Here is a 25,359-nt window from a genome sequence, read left to right as displayed (position 1 = left end):
GACTGTTGGCGCGTTCCAACTCGTTGGGTGACACACGACGACCAGGAAGTATCAGCAGTCCAGCAAAGATAATAAGGCAGGGCCTATATCGATAAGCGTTGCTGCTGCCGCTCACGGACAGGCAAGGCAGCAACTCAGTGACACCAGTAATTGAAAATTAACATAACGAGGCGGCATTACGGTAAAAGCAGAGTGTTAAAAAAGAGATGGTACAAACACGAGCCACGCACGGCTCGGTCCTTTAGATATAATTCACCTGTCTCAGTGCTTTTTCCAATCTTGGACGCACCTCTGGAACTCATTTTTCGTTATAGTGTGCAGTTCCTTTAGCGATTCTGTTTTTATTTCATCAGTGGTGGTAAAACTACGTCCTTTCAGGGATCTCTTCAGCCTCGGAAATAGAAGTAAGTTGTAGGGTAAGGGGCCATGTCTGGCAAATGGTGGCTGAGGCAACATAGCGATTTTGTTTTTTGCTAAAAAATCAGGAACAAACACTGAGGTGTGAGTAGGAGCATTATCGTCAAGCCATTTCCAGGTGTGGTTTTCCCACATTCTGACTGGTTCATCAAAATTTGCGCCTTACTTCCAGGTATTATTGACTGTACGGCCGTACGGCTGAGACTCATGACGCACTATCAAGGAAACAGTGAGAAGAACCTTTACATATGATATAGTCAAACATTTTTCGGGCTTGGCTCTTCAGACAGTCTCCATTGGGACGATTGGGTCTTGGTTTGACATCATACCCGTACACCGATGTTTAGTCATCTGTTACAACTTTCTTTAGAAGTCCTGGGTCGTTGTCATTTAGCAGTTCCTGAGCAATGTCAAGCGACGTCGTTTTTGGTCGAAATTCGACAGTTTCGAAACAAACATTGATGCTAAACGTTTCTTGCCCAAAAATACAAAAAATTGTTTGGCCTGATCCAATAAGCTGACATCATCAGCAACCTCTCTAATGGAGATTCGGTGATTTTCTGGAACCATTTTCTTTATTTCTTCCATATCGTCATCAGTAATGGATGCGCTAGGGCCTTCAGAGTGGTCGTGTTCTTCAAAGTCTTGTCGACCGTCTTTGAAACGTTTATACAACTCGTAAACTCTTGTCCAACTCATAGCAGATTCGGGAAAAGCCACAGTGAACATTTCGAATGTTTATCACACCCCATACAGCACATCTAGCGATTTCCGTTCCATTCGAATGATTCCTTCGTGGTCGTCGTTTCCTTTTCTTAGAATGTATTTAATATACTTTATTTGAGTTACGATAAGCATACAACAGCAACTTTTAATGTGGTGCAGATGAATAACTATAAAACTCACAAATACGGATTAAATCATTAATACTCCATATTAAGTAACCATAAGAATGAAAAACAGCTTTAGCTTGTGCTTGATCGGCTCCCGGGAATTACGCCGGATAATGTTGTTAAAACCGCACAACATTTCAGCGAGACAACTGCCCGCCATCTTCAGGTGCTACTGTCGCGTCGCTGAGAAGCTCGCCAATTTACATGTTGGCTTTCTAGAACAGCGCAGGCGCCAGCGGGCGCATAACATCATCGGAGACCAATCGTAGTATCGTCAGCCGCAGATTAGCAAGTGCACCGAGTCAACGCAGATGGGAAACCTTAGCGCAGACGTTTAAATAGCGCGCCAACCCCTGCACGCACCAAACGGGGTCCATCGCTTCCGGCCGCAATTTCCCGCGCCGCGGCGTGCTTCCACAGACCGCGACCCGTTACTCCAGCAGAGGGCTCTGGTATTAGACGCCGTCTATATTATCGGGCGTAATTCCCGGGAACCTATCCAGCAGATGCAGCGCTGGGAAAGCCTCAAACAGCACAGCTTTAGCTTATGAACACAAGAATAAATTTGTTTGCTGAACTCTTAACGTTACGTATCGACAGCTTCAAACTTCCTCGGTCAGCTCAGTGACACTGAACGGGCAGTTAACTACCGGCATGTTGATGTGCTCGGCTCTAGAACGTTTTCGTTGACAAGGTCTGATCTAAAATAAACCACACTGCTGCTTAGGATCTGTGTGTTTGCCAAATTTGTTTAACCAGAGGTATTAGTCTTACAGGCGGTAAAACGGAAGCGCGGTTAAAAATTTTCTTGTGCATCGCAAAAAGTTGGCAACAAGAACTTTTCACATGTTGTGAGAAGCTGGCAGGGATGATTCTTTGCCATATGCATATAATTTTTAATGGCTCATGAGACTTTTTGAAGGCAGGGATTCGGAGAATAATGATGACCGACTTGGGCGGGTATACAAATCAAGATATAGTTTTCAGGTACTTCTCAAGTGGTACACATTTACTAAGAAGACGTTTACGGCTCTGTCGGGGTAGATGAACCTGAGAAGAGTATTTACGACAGTGGTGGTGAAAATCAGTGTAATATACAAAGGAAAGGGGAAAGGAAGTAATCTTGACATTTTGAAAAGAATTAATGACGAATCCATAAAATTTTTGTTGAAGTTGGTGAAACGAGGATATAGCGTTTGTTGTGGTCTTCAGTCCTGAGACTGGTTTGATGCAGTTCTCCATGCTACTCTATCCTGTGCAAGCTTTTTCATCTCCCAGTACCTACTGCAACCTACATCCTTATGAATCTGCTTAGTGTATTCATCTCTTGGTCTCCCTCTACGATTTTTACCCTCCACGCTGCCCTCCAATACTAAATTGGTGACCCCTTGATGCCTCAGAACATGTCCTACCAACCGATCCCTTCTTCCGGTCAAGTTGTGCCACAAACTTCTCTTCTCCCCAATCCTATTCAATACTTCCTCGTAAGTTAGGTGATCTACCCATCTAATCTTCAGCATTCTTCTGTAGCACCACATTTCGAAAGCTTCTGTTCTCTTCTTGTCCAAACTATTTATCGTCCATGTTTCACTTCCATACATGGCTACACTCCATACAAATACTTTCAGAAATGACTTCCTGACACTTAAATCTATACTCGATGTTAACAGATTTCTCTTCTTCAGACACGCTTTCCTTGCCATTGCCAGACTACATTTTATATCCTACTTCGACCATCATCAGTTATGTTGCTCCCCAAATAGCAAAACTCCTTTACTACTTTAAGTGTCTCATTTCCTAATCTAATTCCATCAGCATCACCCGACTTAATTAGACTACATTCCATTATCCTTGTTTTGCTTTTGTTGATGTTCATCTTATATCCTCCTTTCAAGACACTGTCCATTCCATTCGACTGCTCTTCCAAGTCCTTTGCTGTCTCTGACAGAATTACAATGTCATCGGCGAACCTCAAAGTTTTTATTTCTTCTCCATGAATTTTAATACCTACTCCGAATTTTTCTTTTGTTTCCTTTACTGCTTGCTCAATATACAGATGGAACAACATCGAGGAGAGGCTACAACCCTGTCTTACTCCCTTCCCAACCACTGCTTCCCTTTCATGTCCCTCGACTCTTATAAATTCCATCTGGTTTCTGTACAAATTGTAAATAGCCTTTTGCTCCCTGTATTTTACCCCTGCCACCTTTAGAATTTGAAAGAGAGTATTCCAGTCAACATTGTCAAAAGCTTTCTCTAAGTCTACAAATGCTAGAAACGTAGGTTTGCCTTTCCATAATCTTTCTTTTAAGATAAGTCGTAAGTTCAGTATTGCCTACGTGTTCCAGTGTTTCTACGGAATCCAAACTGATCTTCCCCGAGGTCGGCTTCTACCAGTTTTTCCATTCGTCTGTACGGAATTCGCGTTAGTATTTTGCAGCTGTGACTTATTAAACTGATTGTTCGGTAAATTTCACATCTGTCAACACCTGCTTTCTTTGGTATTGGAATTATTATATTCTTCTTGAAGTCCGAGGGTATTTCGCCTGTTTCATACATCTTGCTCACCAGATGGTAGAGTTTTGTCAGGACTGGCACTCCCAAGGCCGTCAGTAGTTCCAATGGAATGTTGTCTACTCCGGGGGCCTTGTTTCGACTCAGGTCTTTCAGTGCTCTGTCAAACTCTTCACGCGGTATCATATCTCCCATTTCATCTTCATCTACATCCTCTTCCATTTCCATAATTTTGTCCTCAAGCACAATGCCCTTGTATAGACCCTCTATATACTCCTTCCACCTTTCTGCTTTCCCTTCTTTGCTTAGAACTGGGTTTCCATCTGAGCTCTTGATATTCATACAAGTCGTTCTCTTATCTCCAAAGGTCTCTTTAATTTTCCTGTAGGCAGTATCTATCTTACCCCTAGTGAAATAGACCTCTATATCCTTACATTTGTCCTCTAGCCATCCCCGCTTAGCCATTTTGCACTTCCTGTCGATCTCATTTTTGAGACGTTTGTATTCCTTTTTGCCTGCTTCATTTACTGCATTTTGATATTTTCTCCTTTCATCAATTAAATTCAATATTTCTTCTGTTACCCAAGGATTTCTACTAGCCCTCGTCTTTTTACCTACTTGATCCTCTGCTGCCTTCGCTACTTCATCCCTCAAAGCTACCCATTCTTCTTCTAGTGTAGTTCTTTCCCCCATTCCTGTCAATTGTTCCCTTATGCTCTCCCTGAAACTCTGTACAACCTCTGGTTCTTTCAGTTTATCCAGGTCCCATCTCCTTAAATTCCCACCTTTTTGCAGTTTCTTCAGTTTTAATCTACAGTTCATAACCAATAGATTGTGGTCAGAGTCCACATCTGCCCCTGTACATGTCTTACAATTTAAAACCTGGTTCCTAAATCTCTGTCTTACCATTATATAATCTATCTGATACCTTTTAGTATCTCCAGGGTTCTTCCATGTATACAACCTTCTTTCACGATTCTTAAACCAAGTGTTAGCTATGAACCAGAAACGAAGGATTCTTCAATATGTTCCAGATAACTATTTTTGCCACGAGCAAAAAGGGTGCACGTAAGATTATTGATGATAGGTGACACGAATAACATTGGCGACCGAAGAACAATCTCGCGTGAACGCTAGTGACTGTTTCTGTTAACTACTTAAGGAAATAATCAGTTGATACCGATCTGAAAAATGACGGTCAGATAGTCGATGAAAAAGATCCTTTTTAACGAACACGTGTCTCTTCCGCCTTTTATGTGACTTTTACAACTCATTGCCGCAGTATATGCACACGACGGGTTCTTTCATTTTCTGATAGGAATAAAAAGATAGGTGTTGAAGCAATCATACAATATAGCCATTCACAACCGTTTTTTAGTTCACTGCCGTTTTACCTCCGAAGATGTCTGCAGCAGTCGGAGGACAAGTCAGGAAAAAGTTCGAGTTATACCAGCAGTTCCCCTTCTTACGCGTCCTTAGAGGATCGAACACCTATGTATAAAACGTCGTATCTCCTGAACTATGGGTCACAAAGTGCTACAATCTTGCATACATGATCAGCGATATGCGTACATAAAATCTGCAAAATTTGTTGCGAACAGAGCTAGTAGTGAAGAAATAATAAGTTAAAACGTCGTGCCCGATGCGGTAGTTTGTCAATGAACAGCGAAAATGTAGTAAGCAATTAACTTTCTCTCTTTCGTCATTATGTGGAGGAGTGGGGTGTCGGCTTGAAAAAGTTTCGTAAATAAATCATGTGAAAATTTTGTTGGAAGTGGTCAAGTGCTGTTGTATCCAAATACTGCAAGAATACTGGTAAATTTACGCGCCACAGGTTTTGCTGCCTCAAGATATATAGGGTGGTCAGAAACAGTCTGAACAGATTGTAAGAGTGCTGCAGAGGAGGCGGTGCGGAAATATAATTAAGAAAAAAATTTGAACACGTTCCGCCTTAACCGAGTTGTTTAGTACTGAAATTTGCCAAGCAGATTATAGCGCGCACAAGTTCAAGCAGCCTGTCGGAGACACTGACGCCAAACATGTTCTTCGTTGGTTTTTAACCGCATAAATGTAGCTTTGCTCACCTAGCTCAAATTTATCACTTCCGATGAAGGCACATTCTAATACTGGTAATGAGCATTTTACTAAGTGGTAACTAACTGACCTACAGACGTTGTGAACAGCCGCCTTTTAGCCCGTGCAAGTACTTGAATTCGCATACGCGACGACCTGACTGGCTAACATCGACGTTAAATAACTCTGTAACGGCGCAACGTATACTATTTGTCTCTTAGCAATTATTTCTAAACACAGCCTCCCCTGCATAGCCCTTACAAGCTTTTCAGACGATTTCTGACCATCCTGTATAAACAGTTTCTAACTGTAATACTTAACGTACTGTTTTAAGCTTTAACATGAGATTATACTTCATGATGAGCAGATGAAGATAGCATTTTACATTTTTTAGTTCGGCTAGTAACTGTACGAAATATAGAAAATAAAATTTTTGCTGTCCCTCTAAGCCGTTAAATAGGCAACCTGCAACTGAGAGCGTGCTCCGGGTTAGACGTTTAGTAATATACGAGTAGATACCATTACCTCTCATTGCGGAAGTTTTAACTAAAGAAATAGTGATATTTGCAGGACGTAACTTATGAAATAAATGAAATACCTTAAGCAGAATTTTCGCAGAAAGTTTAGAACCAAGTTCTTAGAGAATACGTTTACACAGTGGCAAGAATGTGATATGGACGGTATGGAAAAATGGACGATTAGTCCGAATTAAAGTCAAAAAATGCAAGAAAATGTCTGATTATTTTTTAAAATACGGGATACAATGGAACTTCCAGGAGGAACAGGCTATTCCACATGCCATTCGAATGGGCGACGGGTTGATTGGCCAGAAGTTGAAAGACGTAAGAAAGTACGCTGATATTTCAGACGACTGCCGAATAATAGAACCAGACAGAAGAAGGGACAGACGGCATGAAGCCGTGTGCTCCGTACGACTCTCAACTCACAAGGGAGAGTTTCAGCAGCCTCCCTCGGCAAGTAGAGTTAGTTTCAGTTAAATGTTCCGGAGATGATCTGAAAGTTTCTTTTATCGAAATGATATGGAACGAATCAGTTTATGTGAATACGTGATTAATGTTAAAATGAATAAATATATCTCTTTTTGGTCCTACTCGTGCAGCTACACTTAAAAACTAGTTTGAGGTTATTTTATGGGTAACCAGATCTGAAGTAAAAATTCACGAAAGGACTTCCTCAGGAAAAATAATATTAAGTAACATTTAAAAGTTGCTATGATTCCTTTCGGTCATTGGGTGTTATAGGGCAAATAATTAATGTTGTAGCATAGTTAACTCCTTTCCTAGCCTTAATTGTGGGTAATAAAGTCTTTTATCCTCTGTAGTTGTAGGTATAGACATCACTATTCTTCTCATAGTGTGATGGATTATTTATGATGAACATCATTAGTGAATGTGTGTATTGTGATGGTGTAGTTAAAACGAATTATCCATTGAAAAGATGTCTACGTAAGGCCCAAGAGGTGAACACAGCATTGTATTCTCACTGTTCGTTTTGTGCAATCGGCACTTTATATCTAAGTGGTGAGCTACCCTCAAAATTATTACACATGCTATAACTCAGTGAAACTCTTGCTTCCAGGTTTAGTTCAAATGGTTCAAATGGCTCTGAGCACTATGGTACTTAACTTCTTTGGTCATCAGTCCCCTAGAACTTAGAACTAATTAAACCTAACTAACCTAAGAACGTCACACACATCCATGCCCGCGGCAGGATTCGAACCTGCGACCATAGCGATCGCGCGGTTCCAGACTGTAGCGCCTAGAACCGCCCGGCCACTCCGGCCGGCTCAGGCTTAGTACGAATAGCAAAGGTTGCTGACTTCTATTTATGTTTTGCCTTACTTGTTGTTAAGACTATTAGTTGTACGCATTTGAATTTAGGGTGTTTCGTCAAAATTTGTGCAGTGTCAAATTTCGCTGTCAACATAATCGCTTTCTGAAAAAACGTAAGTGACAATCTCGTCTGTTGCTTTGGTTCTCATGGTATTTATTATAACACCACTATAATCTGCAAAAACTGCCAGTTGTGCTGGATGAATTTTGAATGGAATGTCATTCACATATATGAGGAATAGCAGAGAACCCAGAATTGAGCTTTTTGGGTCGCTGTTGGTGATATCGCGACCGTCACTAAACTTTTCTCTCCTTTTGTTATTGTTTTAATTATTTTTAACTTCTGTTTGCTATGTGTGATTCAAACCAGTAGAGTGAAAAGTTAAAATAAAACTTAAATTTATCTGAGACAGTAGCATTTTCTCTGCAGTCAAATGCTGTGGAAAAATAACAAAGGACACCAACTAGCGATATTTTATAATTTAAGGTGCGTAATATTTGGTGAGTGAATGCATAAAAATAGCGTTATCATTCGAGCGGCGCTTCTGTAATTCAAACTGTAATGAGTTAAGTAAATTATTTCTGCTTACGTGTGAGACTCGAACTTTGTCGAGTGTTTAGGAAAACAGCATCAATAAAGGAAGTGGACAACATTTATTTAAGTCTTTCTTATGCTAGTCGGATCAGCGAAGTTAAGCACCGTTGGGCGTGGCCAGTACTTGGATGGGTTACAGTCAGGGTAAGCCACGAGCTGTTGACAGTTTTCCCTTTGCTTCAAGGCAGAGGGGACAGGTGGGATGGTGGAGGGCAAGTCCCAGATCAGTAGCTTGGATTAAATCTCGAAACTCTCCGCAGTGTCTCATTAAGTGAGGGTATGCAACACTGGTGACGGTGACTCGTCCGCGGGTTGGGGACATTAAGCTCGGCATACCTGTTGGTGGTGTTCAAGAAGACTATGTGCCGGCACCTGTTTTCACCCTCTCCCAACCTTCGACATATCCATCACGAATATGACACTGTGCTAAACACACACACACACATACACACACACACACACTACAGACTCCTACACTTAGCAGCTACGCTTCCGCACACAGCTCTCATATTACGCGAACGAACGAAAAGTGTTAGTGGTTGCGGGGGATAGGAAACACCTCCCCTGTTCAGGAGGCTAAACCCTTACTTCGGGGTCTACCATCAGCCATTCACATCATACGACTTCGCTTTACCTCTCTCATAAAGCGGTTTAATAATTGCAAATTTTAGTCTGTCTGTCAAAATTCCCTGCGCCAGTGATGCATTACATACGTACATCGCTAAAGACATTCCCTATTAACTTAGAGCAACTTTTCAGAATTCTGTTTAAAATTCCATTAACGCCATAGATGCTTGTTTTGTATTTGTTCTTTTTTTTTTAATTTTTATGACCTATTAATTTAAGTAAAGGATGTTGATGCTACTGCTAGTTGTTTAAACTTTTGTAGGATGACGATTTAATATATTCTCTTACTTAGCTTAACCGCGTGAAACGTCCCCTTAGAAAAATTAATGAATTACTGTGCTGGAAAACATCTTACGTTATTTGCTTTTCAAACAGCTGAGCAAAACTGAACGTTCTCAGACATTACTCTCTTTACTTATTCTGTTCAACACTAAATTGACACACAATATTTTTAGCGCAACGCAATCTGACTTTCAAAAATCCCTACAAAAGAATGGCCCTGACTAATAATAACCTATACCTTTCATGAATCGCTTACCTCACAAAAATCTTCGTTATCCAAACTACTGCAATACAGCGTGCGCCAATACTGCCAGCTAAATAACAGATTCTAACTACTGAAGGCACTAACTACTCATAGGCACAGTCAGCAAATGAAAGATTTTGATAGACAACAAACAATGTATTTACCTTAATAGTGTTCTAAAGTCATTATATATATATATATATATATATATATATATATATATATACATATATATATATATATATATATATATATATATATATATAAAATGGCTCTGAGCTCTATGGGACTTAACATCTGTGGTCATCAGTCCCCTAGAACTTAGAACTACTTGAACCTAACTAACCTAAGGACATCACACACATCCATGCCCGAGGCAGGATTCGAACCTGCGACCGTAGCAGCAGCGCGTCTCCGGACTGAGCGCCTAGAACCGCGAGACCACCGTGGCCGACTATATATATATATATATATATATATATATATATATATATATACTCCTGGAAATGGAAAAAAGAACACATTGACACCGGTGTGCCAGACCCACCATACTTGCTCCGGACACTGCGAGAGGGCTGTACGAGCAATGATCACACGCACGGCACAGCGGACACACCAGTAACCGCGGTGTTGGCCGTCGAATGGCGCTAGCTGCGCAGCATTTGTGCGCCGCCGCCGTCAGTGTCAGCCAGTTTGCCGTGGCATACGGAGCTCCATCGCAGTCTTTAACACTGGTAGCATGCCGCGACAGCGTGGACGTGAACCGTATGTGCAGTTGACGGACTTTGAGCGAGGGCGTATAGTGGGCATGCGGGAGGCCGGGTGGACGTACCGCCGAATTGCTCAACACGTGGGGCGTGAGGTCTCCACAGTACATCGATGTTGTCGCCAGTGGTCGGCGGAAGGTGCACGTGCCCGTCGACCGCAGCGACGCACGGATGCACGCCAAGACCGTAGGATCCTACGCAGTGCCGTAGGGGACCGCACCGCCACTTCCCAGCAAATTAGGGACACTGTTGCTCCTGGGGTATCGGCGAGGACGATTCGCAACCGTCTCCATGAAGCGGGGCTACGGTCCCGCACACCGTTAGGCCGTCTTCCGCTCACGCCCCAACATCGTGCAGCCCGCCTCCAGTGGTGTCGCGACAGGCGTGAATGGATGGACGAATGGAGACGTGTCGTCTTCAGCGATGAGAGTCGCTTCTGCCTTGGTGCCAATGATGGTCGTATGCGTGTTTGGCGCCGTGCAGGTGAGCGCCACAATCAGGACTGCATACGACCGAGGCACACAGGGCCAACACCCGGCATCATGCTGTGGGGAGCGATCTCCTACACTGGCCGTACACCACTGGTGATCGTCGAGGAGACACTGAATAGTGCACGGTACATCCAAACCGTCATCGAACCCATCGTTCTACCATTCCTAGACCGGCAAGGGAACTTGCTGTTCCAACAGGATAATGCACGTCCGCATGTATCCCGTGCCACCCAACGTGTTCTAGAAGGTGTAAGTCAACTACCCTGGCCAGCAAGATCTCCGGATCTGTCCCCCATTGAGCATGTTTGGGACTGGATGAAGCGTCGTCTCACGCGGTCTGCACGTCCAGCACGAACGCTGGTCCAACTGAGGCGCCAGGTGGAAATGGCATGGCAAGCCATTCCACAGGACTACATCCAGCATCTCTACGATCGTCTCCATGGGAGAATAGCAGCCTGCATTGCTGCGAAAGGTGGATATACACTGTACTAGTGAAGACATTGTGCATGCTCTGTTGCCTGTGTCTATGTGCCTGTGGTTCTGTCAGTGTGATCATGTGATGTATCTGACCCCAGGAATGTGTCAATAAAGTTTCCCCTTCCTGGGACAATGAATTCACGGTGTTCTTATTTCAATTTCCAGGAGTGTATATATATATATATATATATATATATATATATATATATATATATATATGTATGTATGTATCAGTTCATAACATCCAGTCTTACAAATTTACTCTCTCTGATGGACACACGTCCAGATCATCCGCTCTCAAAACTCCGCCATCTCACTCCCCACATCCACCACTGCTGGCGGCTAACCTCCAACTGCGCAACGATACGCGCTGTTCACATCCAACTGCCCAACACTGCAATAGCAAGATTTCCAACAATGCAAAGCAGCCACAGACTGCACACACAGCACAGTCAGTGATTTTCATACAGAGCGATACATGGCGTTACCAACATAAAAACCTAAACAGCCTACTTACATCTAAACAGCCTACTTATACGCGTACTTCTATTTCTGCTGTTGCATTTAGAAAGAGGCTGTTGAAAATGTTTGCAACTTATGACTTATCAGTCTCAACATTGTCTTTTAATTTCATTGTGGTGCCGTTTTGTACACTGACTGGTTCCTGTGTCTCCCATTTCACAATATCCCGTACAGTTTTAAGCACACTATCTACACTATTAATTGCTGCTTTGACTTATTCTGGCATCTACATAAATTTACGTTTTCCTCTGAAAAAAAAAATCGTTTTATTTATCCATAGCTTACTTGTTTTCTTGCGGACATTCTGGAGAAGTTTTTAGGAAAACTACTTTCAAATATTGACACCAATTTATCATGGAATATGTCGAATTTCACATCAGCACCTCCTTTGGTATATACCACATCCCATAGAATCTCTTTTAACTTATTCATAACACACTGAACTCTGTTTTCGTTAATAAGCCCCCGTGCAATGGATGAACATCCCTCACAGCTGTAAGATTACTTTCATTAATTGTTCATCGCGATCAGAGAGTCCACTAACGATTGGGTAGACATCAATTGTTTCAGCCTAAGCACTCATCATCATCATCATCATCATTTAAGACTGATTATGCCTTTCAGCGTTCAGTCTGGAGCATAGCCCCCTTATAAAATTCCTCCTTGATCCCCTATTCAGTGCTAACATTGGTGCCTCTTCTGATGTTAAACCTATTACTTCAAAATCATTCTTAACCGAATCCAGGTACCTTCTCCTTGGTCTGCCCCGACTCCTCTTACCCTCTACTGCTGAACCCATGAGTCTCTTGGGTAACCTTGTTTCTTCAATACGTGTAATATGACCCCACCATCTAAGCCTGTTCGCCCTGACTGCTACATCTATAGAGTTCATTCCCAGTTTTTCTTTGATTTCCTCATTGTGGACACCCTCCTGCCATTGTTCCCATCTACTAGTACCTGCAATCATCCTAGCTACTTTCATATTCGTAACCTCAACGTTATTGATAAGGTAACCTGAATCCACCCAGCTTTCACTTCCATACAACAAAGTTGGTCGAAAGATTGCACGGTGCACAGATAAGTTAGTCTTGGTACTGACTTCCTTCTTGCAGAAGAGAGTAGATCGTAGCTGAGCGCTCACTGCATTAGCTTTGCTACACCTCGCTTCCAGTTCTTTCACTATGTTACCATCCTGTGAGAATATGCATCCTAAGTACTTGAAACCGTCCACCTGTTCTAACTTTGTTCCTCCTATTTGGCACTCAATCCGTTTATATTTCTTTCCCACTGACATTACTTTCGTTTTGGAGATGGTAATCTTCATACCATAGTCCTTACATTTCTGATCTAGCTCTGAAATATTACTTTGCAAACTTTCGATCGAATCTGCCATCACAACTAAGTCATCCGCATATGCAAGACTGCTTATTTTGTGTTCACATATCTTAATCTCACCCAGCCAGTCTATTGTTTTCAACATATGATCCATAAATAATATGAACAACAGTGGAGACAGGTTTCAGCCTTGTCTTGCCCCTGAAACTGCTCTGAACCATGAACTCAATTTACCGTCAACTCTAACTGCTACCTGACTATCCATGTAAATACCTTTAATTGCTTGCAAATGTTTGCCTCCTATTCCATAATCTCGTAGAACAGACAGTAACTTCCTCCTAGAAACCCGGTCATATGCCTTTTCTAGATCTATAAAGCATAGGTACAATTCCCTGTTCCACTCATAATACATCTCCATTATTTGCCGTAAGCGAAAGATCTGGTCCTGACAACCTCTAAGAGGCCTAAACCGACATTGATTTTCATCCAGTTGGTCCTCAACTAATACTCGCACTTTTCTTTCAACAATACCTGAGAAGATTTTACCAACAACGCTGATTAAAGAGATACCTCTGTAGCTGTTACAATCTTTTCTGTTTCCATGTTTAAAGATTGGTGTGATTACTGCTTTTGTCCAGTCTGATGGAACCTTTCCCGACTCCCAGGCCATTTCAATTATCCTGTGTAGCCATTTAAGACCTGACATTCCACTGTATTTGATGAGTTCCGACTTAATTTCATCCACCCCAGCTGCTTTATTGCACTGCAATCTATTGACCACTTCCTCAAATGTGATCCTACTTCCATCATCATTCCTATCCCATTCTACCTCGAAATCTGAAACATTACTGATCGTATTTTCACCTAAGCACTATCAATAAAAATGTTATCAGTCAAAGTCTTGCTGTCTTGAGACAGAAATATTGAAAGATTTACAATTTAAATGAGATTGAAGAAGCTACATATTGATTCCAGTTCAGCTTTTCTACCAGAATCTCTTAAGAAATCTACATTGCAGTCTCCACAAACTATTAATTGTTTCTTCGACTCTTGACAGGCACCTCAATAATGCGTCTGCATTTCTCAAAAATGTTTCGTAGATGGGATCTGTAGACTGTTCGAATAAGAAGAGAAGTAGTCGGCAGTAATAACTCACAAGTGCATGCTTCTAGGTCGAGACGCAGGAGACACACACACGGCCCCTCTCCCGTGTAGATGTATTGGTTACTTAGTCTATGTTAGACTATGCAGAGCCTTGGTACGCTTATGTACTGCCCTTGGAGTTTGGTCTGTCAGTTCAGCACGCATATAGTGGTATGTGTACCTGGCTAGAACAATTATGTACTTAATGCAACATAAGAAGGTAATGAAACATTATTAGCTTGGGATCCACGGTGTTACTGAAACCTGGGATTGTTCACAAAATTACTGGGTTGTTCATAAGACTGCAGTATCAATTATGTTACTGCATCTTCACAGTGAACTGATATCCACGACAGCATTCATGTTCTGGAAGAAACTTTGTACACATATGAGTAAAGCGTTCATACTACTCAGTTTTAGTCACTATACCGGTATGTCATAGTTTTGTCTTCCTGTATGTTTATCTCACTTCAGATAATATTACAATTGAAGTTTTTAGAAATGAAGAGCAGACTAAGTTTAAACATAGTGGGAGTTATTTTCTGTATTTCGCTTTCTGCCCTTCTGCATGTGAACTTTCTTATCTTCAATATAATGGACACACTGCATTTAAAAAACTAAGTTATTGCCCAGTATGGGTGAAGTGTTGATATGTTACTGCACTCATGATTACGCGTCTACATCAACAGAACTGACTTTAGGTACGCAGGTATGTGTCTTTTTACCTATGAAAATGGTTGTTTCACTATAGAAAAACGTGTCTACATTTCAGACGAGGAGATTGGAGGTGCCGACGGCATGGAGAAATTTACCCAGTCGGAAGACTTTCGTCGTCTGAACATCGGCCTGGAACTGGATGAGAGCATGCCCTGGATGGAGGACGAGTTCATTGTCTTCCACTGCGAGAGGAGCGTATGGCGTGAGTTACGTTACGTTACAAGCTTTTCTGTCATTCTTCAGTGGAATACAAACAATTCAGTCACAGGGAACTTGATACCGCTAATGTTAATCGTGCAGCACCACTAACGCTTATTCGAACTGCAGTCTCAAACGTTCTCATAAGATTCTCATCCCGTAATGGAGCAGTTACACAGTCACAACACATTAATGGATAAAAATTAAAAAACATTTCTACGAAACTTACAGGTCAAAATTTCGGCGTCATAAACAACGAATTGACACTGAGGCGTTTTGTAAAAATGCGAATTCTGCCCACATACAACGAAGAGGTTACAGTCAAACATTTCTGTATAACTGTTGTGTGAAGTGTTACAAGCAGAATATACGCATAGCAAAAGACAAAATTGCTCTCCATATCACAATGTCCTAGAGCAAAGATGAGAACGAGGTCTAGAGGTGTAAACTGCCAGTAGAAACCCATTTACCCAAAAAACTGAGACTTTTTATTTCACTCGATGTAAAGTCTGATCTTTACAGAAAAAAATTACGAAAATTTATTGCCGTGAGGCTTAACACAGGTACATAAGAATTAGAATCAGGTGCTCCACAGGCACTGAAAGAATTTATAAAACGCGCGTTAATGTAAGCAGTAAGCAGCTAGCCTCTGTTATACTCTTGAAGTGCACACCGCTTAGTAAGATGATGCAATTTTATAATATTTCCAGGGTATTAATCTGTCGATAAGTGGCAACGAAAACATTTGAAAAACTCTCATAAAACTTGCAAACATATAAAACATACACAATAAAAAAAGGAAACAGACCATCCCAGGATAACCGACACAAAATGTTTAATAGAGATTAGCTGTATTAGCTATTAACATTACGGACGCCCAACTTGAAAAACCATAGGCACCGAGTGGATTGACTAAGTACCATAAAACACACACTTACAGCAATTAATGCCGAAACAAAAGAACACAGCCAGAGTACCACATAACCTAGTACACATGTATGTGGGTACAGTCCACCCCTGGTAGCTGAGTGGTCAGCTCGACGGAATGTCATACCTAACTGCCCGGGTTCGATTCCCGGCTGGGTCGGAGATTTTCACCGCTCAGGGACTGGGTGTTGTGTTCTCCTTATCATCATCATTTCATCACCATCGACACGCTAGCCGACGTGGCGTCAACTCGGAAGACTTGCACCAAGCCAACGGTCTACCCGACGGGAGGCCCTAGCCACACGGCATTTCCATTTATGTGGGTACATGGACAGCTTCGAAAACTGTAATCACCAAAGAGAGCAACTTTCGATTAAGTAACGTAGTAACTAATGCCAATACCAAAAAGACAACCAGAACAGCGCGAAACACAGTGTACATGTGAGTGGGTGTATATGGAAATACATCTTTATCCCAACTGCAGTTAACAATGAAAGAACCTCAGTTTATAATAACGTGTGTATGTAATCACATCACACCATTCAGACTTTAACACACACACTAACCCCCCCCCCCCCCCACACACACATATATATATATATATATATATATATATATATATATATATATATATATATATATAGTTTTTTAACATTCTGTCTGGGGAGATCAAACCATTACAATAACACAACAAGAGCCAGATAGTACTGCAACAACATCGAAGGAGCAAATGAAGCTTAGCAAGTAAAATAAAAGTATCGAATGTCAGTGTTGCAACGACCATCCACAGGCAGGCAAAAGCCACTCTGTTGTGATAGGAAGGAAAGTGGAAACCATTCTGTTTTAAAATGTATCTCGCCGGATTGAATTTTCTTTGCTGATCCACTCATGATGTGGTGAACGGAGTACAGAACTGCTAGAGTTTTGTGCACAGCTCTCATCCGTATATAAAAAGTCTATCCCTTCAGATTGCGGCATGTACAGGCAGAGGTCTTCTCTGATGCAGTATTCAGAGTGCGTCTCCTCCAGTGGGCTGGAAGGTTGAAGTATCTAACCCGTGTGTCTCAAGCAGACAGAAGACAGACAAGGTGTCATATATCGACAATATAACGATTGGCACATTGTTACGGTTAAGGCTGCTGGAAGCCATCAAGGGCACTCCAAGATAGAAAATCAGAGACACAATACAGAGCTAAATAGTAACGCCAGAGCCCTGCAAACAGCAGAAACTGTGGGCAGCTCTCTCGGGGGAGAACTTTCACTTCAGAGAATTAAGTGGTAACTCCAACCATCGCCTAGACGCTGTTGCAAGGCATCATACTAGAACATGGCCACGAAAATGCATGTCTTAGCAGAGGAAGCAAGTTTGATACTTGCTCCTGAGAACTGCAACGTCATTGAGTTTCCACAGGTCAATGTGCTACCACAGCGGTCCCTACTCACAAAGGGACTGAGGGCAGGGCCAAGTGTTGCTGGCGATAATAGGAATGGCAGTGACGTTTTGCTTTCAGCTAAGCGCTATTGCTACCAAATTTGGAAGCCGGCCCCTGTGGACGAGCGGTTCTAGGCGCTTCAGTCCAGAACCGTGCTACTGTGGTCGCAGGTACGAATTCTGCCTAGGGCATAGATGTGTGTGATGTCCTTAGGTCACTTAGGTTAAAGTCGTTCTAAGTCTAGTGGACTCATGACCTCAGATGTTAAGTCCCATAGTGCTTAGAGCCATTTGAACCATTTGAAATCTGGAATTTGTTAATGTAGACTCCAGAAACATCCCTACGTACCGACTATGAGAAGGGTAGGAATCTAAATGTGATTTGTCAGAACTACTCATCAGATTGGTCAAAGGTTGTTAAGTTGTTGGTGCGATGGCTATAGGAAGGGAGAAACACTGCGCCGCTACGATCCACTGGAAACTCATGTTTCTCTATTCAAAGGGAGTCCTCAGTCAGATCTTTTGGGCTCCGAATCCATATCACTCATAGCCATCATCGATAAGCTCCGACATATATGTTTTTCTTACTTGGAGTTCATACTTAACATCCTGTTGGTACTCGCCACTTCTGTTAGCGCTCACCCACGTTATTTCAGACACTGGCTTCTGTTGTGCAAGCGATTGCCTTCTTTGCTTTACTAACCTATAGAATCAGCCTTCAGTGAAGTAGTTAGTCTGATCGCTAACAGTCAGAACCCTGAATTACGTAACTCTCCAACTGCGAAACCCTGTCGAGTTCGAAAATCCGCGCCTCTCATAGGTGCCATGTGACAGTGTGGTGCTGATCGAAGTCATCATCCTGCCTCCACTGGGGATCTGTCTTTCTGCATTTGCCCCTCACCGCTCAGAAACTGCAGACTGACCTTAAACTCTCTGTCTTCTTTCCATCCTGTATCAGGTGTGGGGTGTTTTGACATTGATAGTGGCTTCCCACATACTCAGCCCAATGCCATAGCTGGACTGAGGCTTTGAGACCTATCAGAAGCAGCACTTGCACTCCATTGAAAACAAAGCACGAAGAGCAGAGGGAAGACGCTGAGGTCCGGAGATCGATGCCTGACGAGGGGAGACGCGGCCAGGGCAGCCCTGTCTACACGACTTCACGACAACGAGGGAGTCGCGGGAACAGCAGAGCGATTACGAGACGGAGCTGCGGGTGCGGTTCAGGGAGGACCACCAGGACAACGACACGGCGGCGACAGTGCGACCCAGTAGCAGAGGGCGCACGCCGCCTTCGCAACTTTCATAATGGTTCGAATGGCTCTGAGCACTATGGGACTTAACTGCTGAGGTCATCAGTCCCCTAGAACTTAGAACTAGTTAAACCTAACTAACCTAAGGATATCACACACATTCATGCCCGAGGCAGGTTTTGAACCTGCGACCGTAGCGGTCGCGCGGTTCCAGACTGTAGCGACTAGAACCGCTCGGCCACCCCGGCCGGCTTCGGAAGTTTCTGCGGCAGCAGCGTCCAGCGAGCAGACGGCAGGTGGCAGTGGGCAAAGGTCCGACACAGCACAGCTGAGGGCAGTGCGACATTTCGGGCGTCGTGCAGTCGCGTCCTGCTCAGCTCAGCTTGATTCGGCTTAGCTCAGATCACCTCACTTCAGCACAGTAATGCACTTATCTTCAAGCAGCGATGCTGTCTCGTCTTATCCCTGCCCAATGTATCATCAGACAAAGATAACTGATGGAGTTAGTACTCTACCTACGTTTCTTCAGCATCTGAATTCGCTGCATCCGAATATAAACTACACAACAGAAGTAGAAAAAGATGGTACTTTACCTTTTATTGATGTTTTGGTACGAATAAAAGCAGATGGAACCTTGGGACGCAGCGTCTACCGCAAGCCAACGCATACAGGTCAGAAGCTGCAGGTCACAAGCTGCCATCGTCCTACGCATGGAGGTAGTGCATTACGTACGTTAGATCATAAAGCACAGGTGGTATCTGATCCTGGAAGCCTGTTGAGTGAACTACAACATTTGAAGACAGTGTTCCGACAAAATGGTTATTCTGAGAGACAGATATGTAATGATACACGCCTTCGTCAACCGGAAAAGTCCGCAATTGCGGAACACTGCTTGAAAACAGGACATAGGATGATTTATGAAAATACGAAAGTTTTATGCCCGGTATCATCTCTCTGGGATTGCGTCATTAAGGAAGCAATACATGTTCGTACAGCCGATAATCTCATCAGCAAGGATGAGGGATTACAACTGAGCACAGCCTGGAACCTTGCATTGGCTGCTCTTAAACCATGACGTGAAAATCTAGATACACTGCTGGCCATTAAAATTGCTACACCACGAAGATGACGTGCTACAGACGCGAAATTTAACTGACAGGAATGCAAATGATTAGATTTTCAGAGCATTCACACAAGGTTGGCACCGGTGACGACACCTACAACCTGCTGACTTAAGGACAGTTTCCAACCGATTTCTCATACACAAACAGCAGTTGACCGGCGTTGTCTGGTGAAACGTTGTTGTGATGCCTCGTGTAACGAGGAGAAATGCGTACCATCACGTTTCCGACTTTGATAAAGGTCGGATTGTAGCCTATCGCGATTGCGGTTTATCGTATCGCGACACTACTGCTCGCGGTGGTCGAGATCCAATGACTGTTAGCAGAATATGGAATTGGTGGGTTCAGGAGGGTAATACGGAACGCCGCGCTGGATCACAGCGGCCTCGTATCACCAGCAGTCGAGATGACAGGCATCTTATCCGCATGACTGTAACGGATTGTGCAGCCACGTCTCGATCCCTGAGTCAACAGATGGGGACGTTTGCAAGACAACAACCATCTGCACGAACAGTTCGACGACGTTTGCAGCAGCATGGACTATCAGCTCAGAGACCATGGCTGCGGCTACCCTTGACGCTGCATCACAGACAGGAGCGCCTGCGATGGTGTACTCAACGACGAACGTGGGTGCACGAATGACAAAACGTCTTTTGTTCTGCTGAATCCAGGTTCTGTTTACAGCATCATGATGGTCGCATCCGTGTCTGGCGACGTCGTGATGAGCGCACATTGGAAGCGTGTATTCGTCATCGCCATACTGGCGTATCAACCGGCGTGATGTTATGGGGTGCCATCAGTGGAAGTTACATTTCAGATGTGTTACGATCCGTGGCTCTACCCTTCATTCGATCTCTGCGAAACCCTACATTTGAGCAGGATAATGCACGACCGCATGTTGCAGGTCCTGTACGGGCCTTTCTGGATAGAGAAAATGTTCGACTACTGCCCTGGCCAGCACATTCTCCAGACCTCTCACCAACTGAAAACGTCTGGTCAATGGTGGCCGAGCAACTGGTTCGTCACAATATGCCAGTCACTACTCTTGATGAACTGTGGTATCGTGTTGAAGCTGCAAGAGCAGCTGTACCTGTACACGGCATCCAAGCTCTGACTCAATGCCCAGGCGTATGAAGGCCGTTATTACGGCCAGAGGTGATTGTTCTGGGTACTGATTTCTCCGGCTCTATGCACCCAAATTGCGTGAAAATGTAATCACATGTCAGTTCTAGTATAATACATTTGTCCAACGCATACCCGTTTATCATCTGCATTTCTTCTTGGTGTAGCAGATTTAATGGTCAGTAGTGTACTTCGATAACAGGCTCGTCAAAACACTGGTGTATTTCGGATGTTGATGAGTAACGTCTGGCCGCACTGTTGGAAAACGCAGCGTACAGCGCACGCGCAGCAGAGCCGCTCTGCGGTTTTCGGCAGAGGGAGTTTGAATATGGCACCATCTATCTGCAAATCATAGCGCATGCACGATTTCGGCACCTGCTCATTCTTCGCGCGCATGTTCTAGAAACGGGGCGTCGACGTGCGGATACTGTCAGTCGTACCTAGCCACCAGCAAGGAACACCATCAAAAGTTGTCGGACACTAGCTCCGAGGAAAGATTGTGGAATCTGCACAATATGGTCCGGCGGCAAACCCGTGATGACTATTTACAACACATCCTCGGGGAACCTTGAAGAGTCACATTAAATGAATTTATTAGTAATGTGGACATAGCTTTCGAATTAGTACATGACGTAGACCATCCAATATGTTAAAAATCGTAAAAACCTCTTATTCAGGGCCCTCCATAAAATAAACTGCTCAAGGCGACTTGGCTTCAACATGGGAAGAGGCAAGAAATACACTCCTGGAAATTGAAAAAAGAACACATTGACACCGGTGTGTCAGACCCACCATACTTGCTCCGGACACTGCGAGAGGGCTGTACAAGCAATGATCACACACACGGCACAGCGGACACACCAGGAACCGCGGTGTTGGCCGTCGAATGGCGCTACCTGCGCAGCATTTGTGCACCGCCGCCGTCAGTGTCAGCCAGTTTGCCGTGGCATACGGAGCTCCATCGCAGTCTTTAACACTGGTAGCATGCCGCGACAGCGTGGACGTGAACCGTATGTGCAGTTGACGGACTTTGAGCGAGGGCGTATAGTGGGCATGCGGGAGGCCGCGTGGACGTACCGCCGAATTCCTCAACACGTGGGGCGTGAGGTCTCCACAGTACATCGATGTTGTCGCCAGTGGTCGGCGGAAGGTGCACGTGCCCGTCGACCTGGGACCGGACCGCAGCGACGCACGGATGCACGCCAAGACCGTAGGATCCTACGCAGTGCCGTAGGGGACCGCACCGCCACTTCCCAACAAATTAGGGACACTGTTGCTCCTGGTGTATAGGCGAGGACCATTCGCAACCGTCTCCATGAAGCTGGGCTACGGTCCCGCACACCGTTAGGCCGTCTTCCGCTCACGCCCCAACATCGTGCAGCCCGCCTCCAGTGGTGTCGCGACAGGCGTGAATGGAGGAACGAATGGAGACGTGTCGTCTTCAGCGATGAGAGTCGCTTCTGCTTGGTGCCAATGATGGTCGTATGCGTGTTTGGCGCCGTGCAGGTGAGCGCCACAATCAGGACTGCATACGACCGAGGCACACAGGGCCAACACCCGGCATCATGCTGTGGGGAGCGATCTCCTACACTGGCCGTACACCACTGGTGATCGTCGAGGGGACACTCAATAGTACACGGTACATCCAAACCGTCATCGAACCCATCGTTCTACCATTCCTAGACCGGCAAGGGAACTTGCTGTTCCAACAGGACAATGCACGTCCGCATGTATCCCGTGCCACCCAACGTGCTCTAGAAGGTGTAAGTCAACTACCCTGGCCAGCAGGATCTCCGGATCTGTCCCCCATTGAGCATGTTTGGGACTGGATGAAGCGTCGTCTCACGCGGTCTGCACGTCCAGCACGAACGCTGGTCCAACTGAGGCGCCAGGTGGAAATGGCATTGCAAGCCGTTCCACAGGACTACATCCAGCATCTCTACGATCGTCTCCATGGGAGAATAGCAGCCTGCATTGCTGCGAAAGGTGGATATACACTGTACTAGTGCCGACAGTGTGCATGCTCTATTGCCTGTGTCTATGTGGCTGTGGTTCTGTCAGTGTGATCATGTGATGTATCTGACCCCAGGAATGTGTCAATAAAGTTTCCCCTTCCTGGGACAATGAATTCACGGTGTTCTTATTTCAATTTCCCGGAGTGTATTTTGTTGGAAAATTGTACAAGTAAGCGTATTTTCTATTACTGTGCTTGTGATATGTTTTCTAGTAGGCAGTCAAAGAGAGCAACGATTACTGATTGGTACAGCAAAGTAGATACACTTCAACATTAATTTTGTGAAGGTGTCCTAGGACTGGGTAGGGTCTTCCCATTAGTAAGAAAATTAAGGCGAGTAGTTTTCATTTACGGGTGGTACCCGTGGTCTAGGGGTAGCGTCTTTGATTTATTATGAAAACGTCTTCGGTCCCGGGTTAGATTCCCGCCACTGCCTAAATTTTGATAAATAATCTACATTGGTGGCCGAAGACTTCCGGCATAAGAAGTCACCCTCATTCTGCCAACGGCCTTGTCAAGAGGGCGGAGGAGCGGATAGAGGTTCAGGGCACCCTCTTGTCCTATGGGTGGGAAATTCCCCCTAAAGGCGGAAGAATCAGCAATGATCAACGACATGAGGATGCAGAAGGCAATGGAAACCACTGCATTAAAGACACGTAACGTGTACCCACAGGACATGTGACCTGTAACTGAAGAAGTGTCATGATGATCTCTCCATTGGCAAAAGATTTCGGAATAGTCCCCCATTCGGATCTCCGGGAGGGGACTGCCAAGGGGGAGATTACCATGAGAAAAAGACTGAATAATCAACGAAAGGATAACGTTCTACGAGTCGGGGCGTGGAATGTCAGAAGCTTGAACGTGGTAGGGAAACTAGAACATCTGAAAAGGGAAATGCAAAGGCTCAATCTAGATATAGTAGGGGTCAGTGAAGTGAAGTGGAAGGAAGACAAGGATTTCTGGTCAGATGAGTATCGGGTAATATCAACAGCAGCAGAAAATGGTGTAACAGGTGTAGGATTCGTTATGAATAGGAAGGTAGGGCAGAGGGTGTGTTACTGTGAACAGTTCGGTGACCGGGTTTTTCTAATCAGAATCGACAGCAGACCAACACCGACAACGATAGTTCAGGTATACATGCCGACGTCGCAAGATGAAGATGAACAGATAGAGAAAGTGTATGAGGATATTGAAAGGGTAATGCAGTATGTAAAGGGGGACGAAAATCTAATAGTCGTGGGCGACTGGAATGCAGTTGTGGGGGAAGGAGTAGAAGAAAAGGTTACAGCAGAATATGGGCTTGGGACAAGGAATGAAAGAGGAGAAAGACTAATTGAGTTCTGTAACAAGTTTCAGCTAGTAATAGCGAATACCATGTTCAAGAATCACAAGAGGAGGAGGTATACTTGGAAAAGGCCGGGAGATACGGGAAGATTTCAATTAGATTACATCATGGTCAGACAGAGATTCCGAAATCAGATACTGGATTGTAAGGCGTACCCAGGAGCAGATATAGACTCAGATCACAATATAGTAGTGATGAAGAGTAGGCTGAAGTTCAAGACATTAGTCAGGAAGAATCAATACGCAAAGAAGTGGGATACGGAAGTACTGAGGAATGATGAGATACGTTTGAAGTTCTCTAACGCTATAGATACAGCAATAAGGAATAGCGCAGTAGGCAGTACTGTAGAAGAGGAATGGACATCTCTAAAAAGGGCCATCACAAAAGTTGGGAAGGAAAACATAGGTACAAAGAAGGTAGCTGCGAAGAAACCATGGGTAACAGAAGAAATACTTCAGTTGATTGATGAAAGGAGGAAGTACAAACATGTTCCGGGAAAATCTGGAATACAGAAGTACAAGTCGCTGAGGAATGAGATAAATAGGAAGTGCAGGAAAGCTAAGACGAAATGGCTGCAGGAAAAATGTGAAGACATCGAAAAAGATATGATTGTCGGAAGGACAGACTCAGCATATAGGAAAGTCAAAACAACCTTTGGTGACATTAAAAGCAACGGTGGTAACATTAAGAGTGCAACGGGAATTCCACTATTAAATGCAGAGGAGAGAGCAGATAGGTGGAAAGAATACACTGAAAGCCTCTATGAGGGTGAAGATTTGTCTGATGTGATAGAAGAAGAAACAGGAGTCGATTTAGAAGAGATAGGGGATCCAGTATTGCATGGGGGCTTAATTAAATATGATTGAAAATACTTTTTAGTTTTTGGTAGCTGTAAGTCCGATTACGCTGTTTCGTAAACGGTTGGCCCTGACTAGAATTATTACGCAATCTGACTGCAAAGAACAACAACAAAGAATGAAATGAAAATTTTCGTTAA

The 25,359-nt window shown here is 44.0% G+C and overlaps 1 protein-coding gene across 1 annotated transcript in view; it reads left to right on the top strand.

The window, feature by feature from the left end:
• Positions 1-25,359, top strand: part of LOC124802976 (aminoacylase-1-like) — a 121,456-nt gene that overhangs the window by 38,224 nt on the left and 57,873 nt on the right. The window contains exon 4 of the mRNA XM_047264074.1: positions 15,006-15,152. Within this exon, the coding sequence (XP_047120030.1) occupies positions 15,006-15,152 (147 nt within the window). The remainder of the gene's footprint in view (positions 1-15,005; positions 15,153-25,359) is intronic.

The sequence above is a fragment of the Schistocerca piceifrons genome, chromosome 6, assembly GCF_021461385.2.
Source record: "Schistocerca piceifrons isolate TAMUIC-IGC-003096 chromosome 6, iqSchPice1.1, whole genome shotgun sequence".
NCBI classification, from domain to species: Eukaryota; Metazoa; Arthropoda; class Insecta; order Orthoptera; family Acrididae; genus Schistocerca; species Schistocerca piceifrons.
This window is presented reverse-complemented; position numbering and strand designations above follow the sequence as displayed.